This window comes from Gymnoscopelus braueri, assembly GCF_963280865.1.
Source record: "Gymnoscopelus braueri genome assembly, chromosome: 11".
NCBI lineage: Eukaryota > Metazoa > Chordata > Actinopteri > Myctophiformes > Myctophidae > Gymnoscopelus > Gymnoscopelus braueri.
The window spans coordinates 55749140-55765849 of NC_137613.1; the positions used below are offsets into that span (position 1 = coordinate 55749140).

The 16710-nt window shown below is 41.9% G+C and overlaps 1 protein-coding gene across 3 annotated transcripts; it reads right to left on the minus strand.

The window, feature by feature from the left end:
* Positions 1 to 759: 759 nt before the first annotated feature.
* Positions 760 to 15125, minus strand: chtopa (chromatin target of PRMT1a). 3 transcript variants are annotated; one of them, XM_080443233.1, is made up of 6 exons: positions 14752 to 15125; positions 10248 to 11233; positions 9948 to 10101; positions 8841 to 9015; positions 4216 to 4386; positions 760 to 2859 (listed from the first exon to the last, which is right to left on the minus strand). In XM_080443233.1, exons 3-6 carry the CDS (start codon positions 10089 to 10091, stop codon positions 2645 to 2647), a joined length of 705 nt encoding a protein of 234 aa, XP_080299359.1. In that variant the 5' UTR covers positions 10092 to 10101; positions 10248 to 11233; positions 14752 to 15125; the 3' UTR covers positions 760 to 2644. The 3 variants fall into 3 exon arrangements, with proteins under 3 accessions (XP_080299359.1, XP_080299358.1, XP_080299357.1); XM_080443232.1 differs by having other exon boundaries at positions 11148 to 11233; positions 14763 to 15124; XM_080443231.1 differs by having other exon boundaries at positions 11148 to 11233; positions 14752 to 15121.
* Positions 15126 to 16710: the final 1585 nt, after the last annotated feature.

Here is a 16710-nt window from a genome sequence, read left to right on the forward strand (position 1 = left end):
GTCGGCCTCTTGGTGGCGCTATAAAAGGCAATTGTGAAAAATGCAGGGCGGATGTTTTTCCTTGGCCTCTAGGGAGTGTGCGTGCAAAGTTTCACGCAGATCGGTGCAGTTATAGTTAAAAACACAAAATCAGCCTTTTATAGCGCCACCATGAGGCTGATGTGAAAAATGTCAGGTGGCATTTCTTCCTCTGCCTAGTGGGAATGTGTTTGTGAAATTTCACAGAAATCATGATTTGAGGCATTTTGTTCAAAACGGACCAATCCTGCACATTTTGGAAGGCAACCTTAGCCAATGAGGATGGAATATGGGAAATCGGACAGATCCGTGTTGATCACATGACTATAGAGATACTGTGTACCGATTTGCATGACGTTTGGATAAAATCTGTAGGAGTAATATAAAAAAATGGGTTTTACACAAATCGGCCTCCAGGTGGCCTAAGGGTTAGGGTTATAACAGGCCCATGTGAAAAATTTGAGGCAGAGGTTCTGAATTGGCATCCAGGGAGTGTGTGTGCACAGTTTCGCAGCAACCGGGCCAACGGTGCCGGAGATTAGCTGGTAACACACGGACAGGACACACACACACACACACACACACACACACGGACGGACGGACAGGGGGTAAAACATACTCTCTCGCCATGCCTTTCGGCCTGGCGGAGACAATAATAATCACAAAGAAGACTAAGTCAATGGATAGTTGCAGCCCTACATTGAACTGTCAGGAAGAAAAGGAGAAATGCCACCACTTGCATGTTTTCTTTAAAACCTATTTTACTTGGTACAGTTACATGGAACATGAAAAGGTTTCTCAGTACATGTCACCATCAATATTTCATCTGAAGAATGCAAACAGGTAGAACATATGGAAATTCAAACATTACTGAGACCTAAACTTTGAAATTCAAAATATTTAAATACAGAAAAAAAAACTTGAATTTGATTAAAGACTCCCATGACCTACATTGTTAAATTTCTTTTTTAAACAAATAATTTACACGGCTGTTGTATTCAGGATGGTTAAAACAGACACCAATACAATCGCAACAACAAAGAAAAAGAGGGTAAAAAAAGGGTTTCTTTTTGACACGTTCGATTAAAACAGGTGAACCATGAAAATACGCCGCCACCTCGGCCTGGGCATTAAAACAATCTGACAAACCATTTGGATCTTCATAAACCTTCCCATTTCAACCTATAAAAATAAACATCAGCCTTGTATTGGAAGAGCCTTTTTGGGAGGATAAAGTTCATCAGTTGAAGTCCTGTGGAGAGAGCTGTCCTTCAAGAATGCAACGTCTGCTGCACAATCACAGTTTGACGAGACCAGCGTTGAGTCGTGAGCTTCTGCACAAAACCATGTGCTGAAACCCCACATTCTGTTGTTCACACTTCCAAGCCCGACGTGTCCCCATATCTGACACCCATGTGGGTCATTTGACCTGAACTAGAGCCCGACTTGCGACAGATTTTTGTGAACGATTGACGATCCTGATTTCGGGGAGTCCTAGACCAGTCTCTCAAACTTCTTATTTTTTTCCATTTTAATCTCTGGGACCCCAAACCACACTGTAAAATACTTAGTGCTTAATTTAACTCATTTGTACACCGACAGTGTACATCAATTTGTACACCGTCAGAGTTACAGACCCATAAAGGTCCATTTGGTTCCTAAATAGCTATCATTTGGCTGGGGGCCTCCTGGAAGCCCTTCAAGGAACCCAGGACCCTACTTTGAGAACCATTGTCCTAGACCTGCGATTAGCAATATTTTCACTGACAGCCATTTACAGTTTGTTCAAAACAAAAAAGGCTGCGCTCACATGGGTCAATCTAAGGACACATGAATTTTTAAGTTTGTGGCAATTTTAACCACTTCTCTAGTTGTGACACGTAGCAGCTGGCAGATTGGCTATTTTTGAAAGATTTTGAAAACTTTTAACATTTTCATCGTCTTAGATGAAAATGTTAAAAGTTGCCAAAAATGGGGACTCCGGGTTGAAAGTGGTTACAAATGGGGACATATCGTGTCGTAAAAATTATCAAGTAATAGCCGATATATCAGTTATATCAGACTGGTATATCGGTCGGGCTCTACTGTGAAGCAGGCGTCACAATTTCCACCCATCCCTTTGCTATTTTGGACACGTTTGCGTAGTGACTATGATTGAGTGAGTGAGTTCATCTTTTAAAGGAGAACTTCACCAATTTTCAACCGTATATTCATATAAATGGTCACACAAATGCTAATAATAAGATGGCACCATTTGTGTCTACTCACTCTATGTCTTATTGGTGGGCCGTGGATAGTTCAGAAACTTGTGTATACCAAGCTAATAGAAACTACAGCCTTTGCCTTCCTGGAAAGGTAGCATGCTGAATTAGAATTTGTTTAAAGTTTGAAATAGCCAAACCCGTCTACCGATGATGTCACTGGTAGGCAGGTTTCGGAACTGTCCACAGCCCCCCTCTGAGACACAGTGTAGACAGAAATGGTGGCTTTTTATAATGAGTATTAGTGAGGCCCAATTACATTAAGATATGGTTGAAAATGGGTGAAGTGGTCCTTTAACGATAAAAAACTATCCGCTTCCCTTTAACAGAGCTTCATGTAAGCGGAGGGGGGTGTAGGGGTGGGGTCACTCCATCGCGTCGGGGTCTGCCTGGGCCATGTATGCGTCCAGCTCAGCGTCCAGGTGGCCTTTGGTCTTGGACATGTAGGCGTCCAGCTGGTTGTCCAGCTGCTCCCGGGTTACCACCGGACGGCCCACTCCTCCTCGGCCCCCCCGCCCGCGACCACCGCGCCCACCTCGGCCCGGGAAGCCACCGCGCCCGCGCAGTCCTCCACGACCACCTGCACACAGGGGGAAAGACGACATGGGATTATGAGCTTCAGACGGTATTCCCAACATCAGGACCAGACAGCTTTACAAAGCCTGTCACAAATGTGACGTAAACGCCTGATGGGAATTATTTGAGAAATCACAATTATTTTCCATTATCGTTAACGGTTCCATTCATCTGTATGAATTCATCGCCTGAAGGATTTTTTTTTTTTTGGCCCATAATACTGCCTCCAATACTTCCATTTTCCCTGTCATTGTCAGTCATAGATATGTTATTTGTCATATCTGCCCTGTGCAATTTCTGTTTACAAAGCCTAAAAAGAAATATCAGTATTTATATGTTCCAATGTTCAATGACACAGACCCCCAAACAAACTATGCAAGGGGTTAAAGTGGGCATGCCTGTTTTCATTTATTCATATTCTGGGCTAGTCTAGTTTATACCCTGGGGTATAAACAGACTAGCTTGATTGAATACTTAAATCAACAGTTTGCAAAAAGTACAGAGGTACAGTCATACAATAATGTTAACAAGGATAACACAGGGGCGCCCGCTGTCCTAGCGGTCCAGGCGCATACCACATACGCTGGTAATCCAGCTTGACAGCGTGTCGCGGGTTCGACTCCCAATCCCGACGACCTTTGCTGTATGTCACCCCCCATCTCTCTCCCCATTTCCTGTCAGCCTACTTTCCTATCAATAAAGGCAGAAAAAGCCCCAAAATATATATATTTAAAAAAAAAAAGGATAACACAAAAAGCCCTGAGGGCTTGTTTCCATTGTGGATTTATGTATTCAATTCATCAATACATTTAAAAATGTTTCCATTGTGGATTTATGTATTCAATTCATCAATACATTTAAAAACATACAATACTATACAAGAAACCATCAATAATAGGCTAGCAGCAGTACAAGTATATTTACAGAAAAACAGCTTGCCAGAGTCATTTATTTTGGCAAGCTAGAAGACTGGTCTAGGCCCAGTTGCAAATTTCTGACAGGGAGTCACACGTTTTGATGGCTGTTGGTTTATTTTGGTGCCATAATAGTAGAAAGAATTCATCCCCATATGTGTGCCGAAACTGGGCTGAATATGATCAGTGGAGCTCCCTCTGGAGTTGTTCCCGCGGGCGTTTCTCTATCTTTTGAAGTACTTTGACAGGTACGCAATAGCAGATATACAAGCTCATTTGGGTCCGCGGCCAAATGCATATAATTTTGTGGGTCCTTCACATGAAAAAGTTGAGCACCACTCATATAGCAACATAGGATTTTCAGAAAACTATTAGAATTTAGAAGACATTTGTAGAATGGGTTAAATCAAGGTCATAAGGATGTAAAAGCAGTTCCATCATCTCACCTCTGGCTCCCACACCTCTCCCTCCTCCTCCACCTCCTCCTCCTCCTCTGAGGGGTCCTCCCCGACCGGGACCTCCACCTCCTCTCTGTCCCCTCATGCCTCTACGCAGACCTCCACGCCCTGGACCCCCACGACCTCCATGCATCTGTACCCCTGTGGACAGCCTCTTCCCTGTAGAGACAAGGACAATATTGTCATTACTGTCAACAAATATTGTAGTAGTAGTTTCTCTGTTATTACAAAACAGACATTAACGTATTTTATAATAGTTATTCGAAAACAGACGATCTGCAAGCTCACAACGTGTCACATTGGGATGCCTTGTGAGCTTGTAGATTTGCTATAAAAAATAAAAACAGTGTTATTGACACGGGCAACGTTCAAAGCGATCAACCGTTGCTGTGCTGGAATGTCGTATCATCTGTGTTATTAGCACAAATAGCTAAGCTGAAACATCGGTAAACAGGGACTTCTCATTGTTGTGATAATGTCGGGTGGTGGATTACCGGGTTGTCACACACAGCCAGGAGGATCAAAGGAGCAGTGCTCCTCTCCAAAAGTTGAAGCTAAATAAAATCTCACGACTGAAAAATTTTGTCCTAATGTGCGATTTGTGAAACGGTGTGAAAGGAGCCCTAGCCCACACTAGCGCTGGTTCCTAAACCAGTGTTTCCCCTATACTATAGGCATTAAAGGGATACTTCACTCTCGGGCCGGGGACACATTTAAAAAAATTATTAAAAATAAATGAAAAAAGTTATGGAAAATTCATGGCCCCCTCACGCATTAGAGTGTCCTACTAATGCGTGAGGGGGCCATGAATTTTCCATAACTTTTTTCATTTATTTTTAATAATTTTTTTAAATGTGTCCCCGTCGGGAGAGTGAAGTATCCCTTTAAGCAGTGGCGGGCCGCCACCCCTTAAAACTGACCGCCACTAGGGGAAACACTGTAAACAATGAATACTAAAATGTAAAATTGTGTTTTAGTAATATTGTTCCTGCTGTTCTACATGCTGCCAACCAGGTGAAGAATTCACAGATTGAGGCTTTAAAAAGGGATATTTCACTTTGAAAAAAAATGTTTAAAAAAATGTCATTTTATCGTCTACTCAGGCTTTTGTGAGCCCCACGGACAGTTTTTAAGTTGCTTGATTCAGTATTTGGATATTCATTTTAATCAGACACGCCCCTTCCTTTACAAACCCATTATAACTTCATTCAGTATTTAGATATTCATTTTATCAGACACGCCCCCTTCCTTTACAAATCCATTATAACTTCAAACTCCATTTTTAACAGACCCAAATCCACCCAAACTGCGGTTACCCACGGCATCCGCGGGTAAAACCGCGATCCGCGCATCTCTAAGTAAAAAATTTCATTTTCCAAAAAAGTATTAAAAATAAATGAACAAAGTAATTGCCGGTCTCCTCACGTATTCGAAAGACAATGTCAGTCACCAGAACCAAGGACGGGTGTTTCTGATGAATCTAACATGGTTAAAATAGAGTTTGAACTTTGTATAGGAAGTGGGCGTGTCTGATAAAAAGAATATCAAATACTGAATCAAGCAACTTAAAAACTCCCAAAAGCTTGAGTAGACGATAAAATAACCACTTTTTTAAAGTGAAATATCCCTTTAACCTTTGCTTTGGGACCTTAAAGGAGAATTTTGGACTAAGGTTTTCTTACCTTTTCTATGATGTTATGATATCTTAGGATGAATGGTACAGTAGAAAAATTGTATAACTCCATCCCGGGTCCACCACAGCTTAAAACGTGCCCGGATAGGCCTTACGCTAGATCGCATGTTTTAATAGCTTTTTTTTTTTTTGAGAGAGAGAGAGATCTAACGTTCATAGTGACAACACTATGCAAAAAAAAATTAAAAATCTAAGTCTCGCTAGACGAGATTGAAATCCCGAGATTTCAATCTCGTCTAGCGAGACTTGTGTTTTTTTTGTTTTTTTTGACAGTGTTCTGTCACTATGAACGTCAGATCTAAAAAAAAAACTAAAAAAAAACGTATTAAAATGTGTGATCTAGCGCAAGGCCTATCCGCGCACGTTTTAAGCTGTGGCGGACCCGGGATGGAGTTAAGACATTTTTCTACTGTACCATTCATCCTAAGAAATCATAACCTCATAGAAAAGGTAAGAAAACCTTAGTCCAAAATTCTCCTTGAACCTTTGTTTTGAGACCATTAGATGCATCTGATCATATTGCTAGTTTGACTACTTCAAATGCTCCAATCTTAAAATAATAACCACATAGCCCAACTACAAACTCTCAATGTGTCGCGCTGCTTGTTGATGGGCTATTTTTGAATGCGCAACATGCTTCCATAAAAGCCATGTTGAAATCCAAATGATTGAAATCAGTCGTTGCGACTGACAACTTTAATCCATGTAAATTATTGTCTGCTTGAAGCAACCAGGGCGCTGCGCCAAAAACTGCTGGGCCCCAAGAGCACTTATGTGTGGGCTCTGGTTAGAGAAGCACTGAGTGAGTCTTTACCATAGAAATACATTGAAAATGTTTTATACAGGTTTTATACAAACAAGGGAACCAGGGGACCTGGTACTGCCAGACCCCTAGTGGTTGAAATCTGAATGGCCGGAAATCTGAATGGCCGACAGAGCACTACGTCACGCTAAGCTTGGCCAATCAAAAAGAGGGACATTTAAGCACCATATATGGACAAAAACGTTGAACCGGGAGGAAAAGAGGGACCGACAAAGCCTCATGTAGGCCTGACCCCCTGGGTCTGGCAAAAATTTATAATGTTTTTAACAGAGTATTTTTGAGCGGTGCAACCGCTCCTATAAGAGGGTTTAGGACCCATCCGTGGTGAAAGTTTCTTTCCGTCGTGAAAATTTGTCTTTCGCTGTGACGCCATGCTGTGGAAAACACGCCCATAGGCTAAGCTTTGCAGGACGTGCTGTGATTGGCTAGCGAGACACATGATGAAATTAACTTCAAACTTCGCAGACACGCTGTGATTGGCTAGCGAGACGCATGATGAAATTAATAACAATGTAAAAGTGGGCGGTGTGGTCACAGTGGTCATCACAGTGATGGAAGTTCACTTAAAGAAAAGTAATATTGTGGACCAACCATTGTACACCCCTAACTTAAAAAAAAACATAAATGTGTTTTTTTTAAAGTGCATAGTCCTATTTATAGGGCTATGCACATGTGTCATGTTACACTAGCCAAGCACAGTCCTGAATAGACTGTGATTGGCCAATCACGGTGCAGGGGGGTACACTGGTGGCCAATCACAGCGCAGGTTTGGGGGGTGCAAATGTCCAAACCTCACATATAGGGGCGGTTTCACCGCCCAACAATATAAGCACATCACTTCGCAGGACGTGCTGTGATTGGCTTGATGAAATTGATAACTCATAAATAGCACCGCTCACTTCACACTGGGTGTGATTTTTGGGTGGTGTAGCCGCCCCTATAAGTGGGGTTGGGACACCTCATTAGTATTAGTTTCCTGCACTGTGATTGGCCCATTAGTAGACCCCTAGCTGTACTGTGATTGGCTGACTCTATTGGCTGACTCTATTCAGCACTGTGATTGGCTAGCGAGACACATGATGACATTAATAAACCTATAAATAGGATTATATAAAAATCCATTCTTTTTGGAAGTGAGCTTCCATCACTATGATGACCACTGTGATGACCACACCGCCCACTTCACACTGGGTGTGATTTTTATCCTACACTTAGGATAAGGCGTATAGCGTTTATCCGTTCGCCTCCTAATGGTGCACCAGTAGTGCAATTTCCTCCTAACTTTGCGCAAACATAATGCATGCTTTGGTAAATCCAATAGGCTACCCCCAACTTTAATATGTTCCTTTAAACTTAGATTAGAACTGAGATTACCATATGCGGTGTAACATCACCTGATGTCACATATCATATAAGGACTTCACAATGTAGCTACGCCCAAATATGGAGTGTGTCGTCTAACCTAAATGTGCCGTGATGGCATCCGGCGCTAACAAATCAGCTCTATATATGGCCACAAAAGGAGGCATCCCCATATATGGGCATATACTCAGGGGTGCATATAACTGGTGCGCAGGTGAGCATGCGTCGTCAAAATGCATGCTGCGCGGCACATCAGACGAAGGGAAGCGCATTCGCGCACCAACAGCTGGGACCGCTGTGACAGGAATTTACTTCCTGAAGCCACACTCACACAATCACGCTAAAGCAAGCGTCGGCTCCAGGACACCCCCCACCGTTGACAAAGCGGCACCGGACCTTTTATTTACCATTTATTTGGTGAGCACCAAGTAACATCTCCAGGTGCTCTTCTGAGTACTACACCAAAAAAAGTTATGTGCACCCCGGCATATACTCATGACATCAGGGATCTCCAAATGTGGGCATAAAAGGGACAAGGACTGACATATACAGAGATCTCCATATATAGGCATATTGGTCGGATCAGCGGTGCGACGTAGGTGTGAGGGCCGTGTGTGGCCCGAACCTCTAGTATTGAGGAACCTTCACTTGAGTAAAAAACTATGTGTACTTCTTCAACCACTGACATTATCTTGGAAATACATAGTAGTATTAATCCAGCTTTCCTCTGCTCACCTCTTAGAGAGAGCGCTCCTCTCATGGCTCCTCCTCGGATGCGTCCTCTCAGGCCTCCTCTGAGCCCCCTCATGCCTCCTCGTCCTCCTATGTTGACTCCTCCTCTCATCAGAGAGCCTACAGGACGGCCCAGACGAGCCTGGATATTGCTCTTACCCAGACGCTGTTTAAGACTCTGGAATATGACACCATCACAACTTTACATCAACTGGGTCTAGGGGTGCAATTAAAAAAAATTAAAAAAAATCTATGGAGGGATTATTTTTTCCCAAAATGTTTAGAAAATAACAGATCTACAAGGTTGCGATGCGACACAGTGAGCGTTTAGATCTGGGGCGTTGTACACCGCTAGTCCGCTACCATCTCAAGTAGATAAAAACGAGACAGCAAAGTCGTTTCAGTTTCCCGTAACACTATACTACGCCTCAAAAATAGGCATTGTACAGTGCCAACGCAGCTCTGCTGTGCTCTAAAAGAGCAAAAACTTCATTATATATACGTGGCTAAAATAATCTGTTTCTGTTAATGACATGTCGGCATCCATAGCAGCATGTTTCACTTCAGTGAAGCATATTTGGTTCACTTCAGAAAAGCATATTGTCTTCAGTGTCTGCAGGTATCAGGAAGTTAAATTTAAGGCTTTTAAATACTTTTTTAATGCCGCCTAGAATGAGATTCAAATGTTTTGTCACAATACATAAATTATAACTGAATCACTATTGCATTGAACTAATGCATTATAGTGTTATGTTATCAGCCACTATAAGTGGTGATTGAGCACTTGAAGTAAAGTGAAAACATAAATTAAATACACAGTATGCAGGAACAACATTCTGATGTTTAGATTCAGCAGAGTAGCACCGCCCTCTAGTGTCTCCATAATGAATCAGCTCTGTTTGGAATTGGAAGAGGGACATTGAGCTATGGGATTGACACATTATGGGTCCATTTGTACACTCAAAAGTTACACAGGATTGCACATTGCAGATTCGGGTCCCAGAATAGTATCAGATGAGGGTCCGTGGACTAATACATATTAAATTGGGGGTCCTTGAAATGAAGGAAAAAAAACCCGACTTCTGCCACCTTTAACCCTAGAAATCTGACCTGCTTGTGGTGCAGTGCTGCCTGCACACTGGGCCTGTTCTCCATCTGCTGGGCCAGCCGTCTGTTGCGTGCACTGGCCATGTGCTGCTGCTGCATGGTGGCTCTTACACTCACCGCCGTTACCGGCGTCTTGTTCTTCAGCATGTTAGTGAAGCTTCAGGGTGGAGGAGAGAGAGAGAGAGAGAAGGGTGGGGGTGCAGAGGAAGAGGAGAAAGAAGGAGGAGGGGTTTCCAAATCAAGTCATTTGGCTTACCATGGATGTTGGTGGCTCTTTGTGTCAATGCAAGACTTATGGCCCACCTTGTTGGCACCTTGTTGCTACGTTTTCTCTCTCAATGCATACAGACAATCCCAAATGCCTTTTTCAGCAGTAATTCAGCACATTTTGTCAAACAACAAAAAGAAAAAAACAGAACAGATTGTAGGACAGCTTGAGAGAGAGAGGCAGAGGACAGGACAGCGATTTCAGCCACTTACAGACAAACCCATCGCCCTGCTCAGTTGGCAGGGCAGGCTGTCCCGGGCAAGAGGCTTGGTTTTGGCCTCCCAGCCACTTACAGCCCGGACCGTGCGACACAGGGGGGGGGGGGGGCATCGTTGAGTGAAAGAGGTGGGGGCGCCTGTGGGTCACGTCCAAGCTAGGACTGGGTGCCGAGTGGGTCTCTGCAGGAGACTTCCAGTAGAGAGAGGAGAGCGAGATGATGAGGGTAGAGACAGAGACATGCTGAACCTTTGATTTCAGAGAGGTGAGAGATTGGCACTCTTTAAGAAGAGCACCTGCTCATTGGATCTAGAGGCACTCTTTTCCTCTCATATTTCAGGAGCATTACTATGCCCTGTTAATAAGCAGGGAATGCATGTGCCAAGGCATTTTCAAAGGGGCAATTTGTGCCCCCTCTTCAGGACTGCTGTTTACCAAACATCACCTTAACCTTTTTTTCATGACAACATTGTGTGCACTGCTCACACAGGATGTTTGACCAAAGCAAGCCCGTGGCTCTGAGCATTAGAAAACTAGCAACGCTAGCGGTGGCCAGACATTCTGCGTAGGGCAGTGCACACAGAGCCCCAGGCAGAAACACATCCATGTCGGGTCCAGTTCTCCGCAGCCAGGCAGCGCCAGAGCCTTCAGAACCAACGACTGGCCCCTCCCCTCACATCTGGATCAATAATTGTTGCTGACAGGGTGCAGCGCCTCACCGCTCGTTCAGGGAAACCTTGGTGGTGCTTTTCAGCACGACTTTTTGAGAAGAGGTGGCACTCATTTTAGCTTCGGTGGCAGACTCCTAGAAGAAAATGCAACACAAGCGGGGGAAAGGATGACGTTAGCAACACAGAAACCATCCTATATTTAAAGTAATTAAATACGTTAATAGAATAGACAAGTCATTCATAGTTTCCCAAAGAGATTCGTAGAGATACTGCGCAGGTCCTACGACAGGTCTTACGTACGTCCACACAGGCTGCGCAGTATCTTAACAGGCGCGTAGATTTCAGGTCATGCGTAGCCTACGCAGCTTGCGTAAGAGCCTCCTACACAGCTGGGACTCGGCGAAACCTACGCTCTACCCTTATTAGTAGCAGCTGGTTGTGCCCTACGTGCCATCTAAACTGGCTTCAGGAAGCACCATCGTCGTAGGTTCCCAAGTCCACGGCGTTACGTGTCTGCTAAAACTACATTCGGGCAACAGCATGCACGTATCCTACTCTCCTCCTACTCCTGGGAGAGGCGTAGCCCTGAGTGCTGTCCTACGCAGCAGTTTGTTACGAGCTCGTAACACCCATCGTAGCGAAATAGATCTATGAAAAGACCGACCACACACACACATAATTTTTATATATATATATAATATATATATATATATATATATATATATATATATATATATATATATATATATATATATATATATATATATATATATATATATATATATATACTGCGACATGCCGTGTCGATAGCTTGCAGATAGCTTGCAGATCTGTTCTTTTGGGTAGGGCGAGCAGCTGCGCTGCTTCGTCCTCTATGCATGAACCCGAAGTTTACAAATTGTACTCTCACAGATGATCCGATCGTCTGATAAAAATATTAAGCATATGCCAAGTTAACTAAAGGTATATAAATGATGCTGAGCTAAACATGTTTCCTTAATTTCGAAGTTTTATAGTTAAACGTTATGATGAAAGTCCCCAGTTCCTCTCACAAAGTCACAGCTGTTGCGCTCGCTATGTTTATGAATGGTTAAAAAATCTTTTGAAAATGGCAGATCTACAAGCTCACAACTGCGCAGCTGCGTGGAGGCTCTTACGAAGCTTCTAGGCTACGCACAAGCTGAAAATCGTTTGGGAAACCCGGCCATTATTCAAATCGATTATGAAAAACATAATAGATTTCAGTAGATAGATTTTTAGTAAATATAATACATTTTCAAAAGATCACATATTTTCAATTATGGGTCCTCTGCCAAATACATGTATCTGGGGGTCCTTGACATGCAAATGTTTGACAATGACTGCTGTACATCCTTCATGGTAACCAGTAACCACACTGGCATGAAATAGCAGTGTCACCTATTGAAGGTTGTGTTCTATTCAGATCAAACAGTCAAGGTGCTACTGTGCATGTTCGAAAGACTCTGCTAACACTAAATGGAATAGAGCCTTAACTAGTGTCATTAGTAACACCTCTGACGGAAGCTTCAGTTTCAGGAAAACTCAAGCTGTTGTAAAGTACTCTTCTGCCATGAAGTGTAGAATTGTTCTGGGCCGATACTGCCTAAAATACTGGTAGCATGCCAGTCCCATACCAAATAATGCTGGCATGCTACCAGTATTTTAGGCAGTATCGGCCCAGAACAATTTGATAATGTCATTCATAGTCATCAATTATTTTGAATGCTTCAGTTGATGTTGCACTACTGCTTTATACTCTTACTGTGCCATTTACATTATTATTGTACCCTTTTACCTGTAGCTGCACTTTAACTATTATAAATCTGTAAGGGACCATTTGGAACGGCCTCAAGGAACCCTGGGAGCCCCTGGACCCCACTTTGACACCACTGTCCTACATTAGATTTTTTTAATTACACTCTGGTATAGAGTACCTCGGATAGGTACTCTGTATCGACTATTGATTTTGAACTCACAGATCTAACTCTTTTATGTTCTTTTTCTCCAATTTTAATAGATTTGTGTGACACCCCTAGATGCTATTAGGGCTGAGGTGTATACCGATGCAATACTAGAGTGCGTTATAGTGTTATCCAAACAGTGGGTCGGGACCCATTTGTGGGTCGCGGATACATTTTCGTGGGTTGTGAGTGAATGTCCCTTTATTTTTTGTCAGTTATTATAAAAGACTTTCTAAACATTTCCACAAAAAAAAAATCACACATTTTCATTTTTCAAAAATTATTTCATGAATTTCCGTAAAATAGAAAGCAAATGTTTAAGAACTAGTGAAAATAGCAGATCTGCAATTTTCACTAGTTTGGGTCCCGGACAAATGTCTAATTTCTCTTTTGGGTCTTGAGCTAAAAAGTTTGGAAACCAGTGGTCTAGCCAACACCAACTGGGGTCTCTCACTGCCCTCCACACACCCTGCTGTGTCTAGCTAGCATCAGGGTCTTGAGCCGCAGTGCAAAGGACTATACACCTAGAAGAGGTGTTACATTGATATTGTGATATTATACAATATATCATCTGGGATTTGGGATATTGTCATAAGGTGATACTGATATGACAAATAAACGTAATGTCTTAGCCTGGTTTTAAAGGCTGCCATTAAAATCATGTAAGGTTCTAACTTGCCTGGATGTTCTTGTTCTAATATCTGCCGCAAATAATAGAACAAGAACATCCAGGCCTCTTTGTTATATTGATAGACAATAATAATAATAGTGATTATTATTGATAAAAAATCTATCATTATTTTTGACATTTTGCAAAAGCATCAATGGCAGTTTTGCAAAGAATCTACAAAGTAACTTAATGTCTTAAGTGTTAGATGTAGTGGAGTATCTAAAAATGTTAATACTCAAGTTAAAAAATAAAATACAATACAGTAGGCCTATTTAAAATTACTTGGTTACCTTCTTCCACCATTGATCAATAGTCATCCTCACAAATAGCCTTGGATCAAGACTATCAGATGTATTTTTGATCGATTTTGACATTTTTATATCTATCATAGGTACGAAAGTAAAAGTTAGGCTCGACAAAATACATCAAGGCTTCCTCACAACATCATCGATTGGTGTCAAGCCAGGTAACTTGGTCAAATTAACAACATTTGATATGGTCAATATAAAACAGCCCTAGGCACTACTTTAGTATGAGATGATTAAACATTGTGATTAATGGTCACACTGGAACAGTCATTTCATTTTCATGCTAATGAAACATGGCAACAATGACAGTGTTGCCATGTTTTTAAGAAAAATAAGCAACCAGGTCTAGGAAAATGTGGATTTATTTTTTGTTTAATATTCTAACATATATGCTCCCTGACAAAACTTTATGAAAATATTTAAAAACCACTGGTTTAAAAAAAATGAAAGCAAGCTTAATAAATAAGCACGTTAGAAACAACACCCAAAAAATCGTAACTACCAATTTTTACAAGCAACTTTACAGAAAAAGAAGCCCAAAAGTCGCTTATAATAAGCCGACATGGCAACACTGCTAGCCCCCATAGTCATTATGCGTTTAAATCCACCTTTAAAAGCTCTGCATCGACGCCATTCCAATGTAAAGTTACCAGTCACATGGTTTCAATGTAAACAGTTAGGATCATACTCACAAATAACAAACCGTTTAAAGCACAACAGATAGCCAGAGCATTAGCATTAGCTGGCTAGCTACTTGTTGTTCGAGGCGTGTAGTTTGCGTTGAGCCTTGTTCTTCTTCTTCTCGTTGTTTGTTTTGTTCTCTTCTGGTTGTTTTCTTGCTCTATAGACGTCGTGTATGAACATAAATAGAGTAAATGAGTGATAATAGTGAGTTATCGTATCGTGTGTGTTAGAGTGTAAAATGGAGCAGCTTATGGAATGAAAATGGAGAGCCGTTTGTTCTTCTTCTTTCTTCTTTCAGTTTTATAATATATGCCTTCAAAGGTATGGACCTCTGCAACCATGGCGCCACCTACTGTCCCGGAGTATGTAGTACAGCCCAGTGGTGGAAAAAGTACTCACATTTCTTACTTTAAGTATGTAGAAATACTCTGTTACAAGTAAATGTCCAGAATTCAAAATGTACATGAGTAAAAGTACAAAAGTATTGGCATCAAAATGTACTTAAAGTACCCAAAGTAGAAAGTACTCATTATGCAGAATGTCCCATTTCACAAGTTTTCAAATGTATAACAATCTTTTGAAAATAGCGGATCTATACAAGCTCAATCGCAACGCATTGTGAGCTTGTAGATCTTATATTTTGTAATAATAATAAAAAACTACAAAGTAGGCCTAACTAGTAACTAAAGTTTTCAAATAAGTGTAGTGGAGTAAAAGTATAATATTTGCCTCTGAGATTTAGTGGAGTAGAAGTAAAAGTACAGAAAATTGGAAATACTCCTGTGAGTAAAGTAAAAAATACCTCAAAATTGTACTTGAGTACAGTAGGCCACTTGGGTAAATGTACTTAGTTACTCAAGGTAAATGGCATGCTCCTGTTAGCAGAAAAAAGCTACCTCGATGACAAAATTTAGGAAAATCAAAACAAACCACGAGAGCTTTGGAAGCTATTCAACAACCAACTAGGCTGCAGCAAAAAATTGAAAACCAGGTTTACAAACATAAACCTCAAGGTGAAGGAGACTCTCACTACAACAAATCGGGAAGTGAGTAAAATCCTCAACATATTCTTTACGACCGTAGCCTCAGAACTGGTTGAAAAACTACCCCCTCACTCTGGGAGCTATGGTAAAGAGTATGTTGAATCATTTTACGAAAAACAAGGTGTACGCAAAGATGATTTTAAACTCTCCCTGTGACAACAGATGAGGTGTTTAAGAAATTGAGTGCACTTCAACAACACAGAGCCACAGGACTCGACAATATCCCCACCAAATTTCTAAAAGACTCAGCCGCCTCCATTGCTCCAATCATTACTCACTTGATGATACGTCGGTGAGCTGGATGAGATCCTACCTGGAAGGGACGGAGCAAGTGGTGGAAGTAAACGGCACCCAGTCCCCTCCCCTCCCAGTGACTTGTGGTGTTCCGCAAGGAAGTATACTAGGACCTTTACTGTTCCTGATATATGTGAACGATATGTCTTCAGCTTGCGACTGCAAACTGTTCCTGTTTGCAGATGACTTGGCTCTGCTGGTCTCGGACAGGAAATTACCTACCTGGGTTCCATCTTGGAGGCAAACCTCTCCGGTAACAAAAACGCCGAAAGAGTGATCAAAAAGGTTAACCAAAGAACACGCTTTTTGTATAGGATTGGACGTCTAGTCAGTAAGAATACTCTGAAGATTCTTGCAGGGGCCCTCATACAAGGTTATTATGATTATGCATGTACTTCATGGTATCACAACACCTCCAAGGCCTTAAAAACAAGGCTCCAAACATCCCAAACAAACTAGTAAGGCTACTTCTTGGCCTCAATCACAAAACCCATCTAACCCCTGCTCATTTTGCTAGGATTGGATGGCTTAGGGTTGAGGACAGAGTACAGCAACTTTCTATGGGCCTGGTCTTCAAGATACACCACAACATTGGGATCCCCCTGTATTTGTCTAAATACTTCCTAAATG

Bases quoted from the DNA above. Each gene is read 5' to 3' on its own strand.
- chtopa (XM_080443232.1), bottom strand. From the start codon at position 11,212: ATGAGTGCCACCTCTTCTCAAAAAGTCGTGCTGAAAAGCACCACCAAG. The intron at 9,016-9,947 runs GTCAGATTTCTA...GTCATATTCCAG, and splicing joins CAGCACTGCACCACAAGCAG to AGTCTTAAACAGCGTCTGGG. The intron at 2,860-4,215 runs GTGAGATGATGG...CCCTGTGTGCAG, and splicing joins GAGAGGTGTGGGAGCCAGAG to GTGGTCGTGGAGGACTGCGC.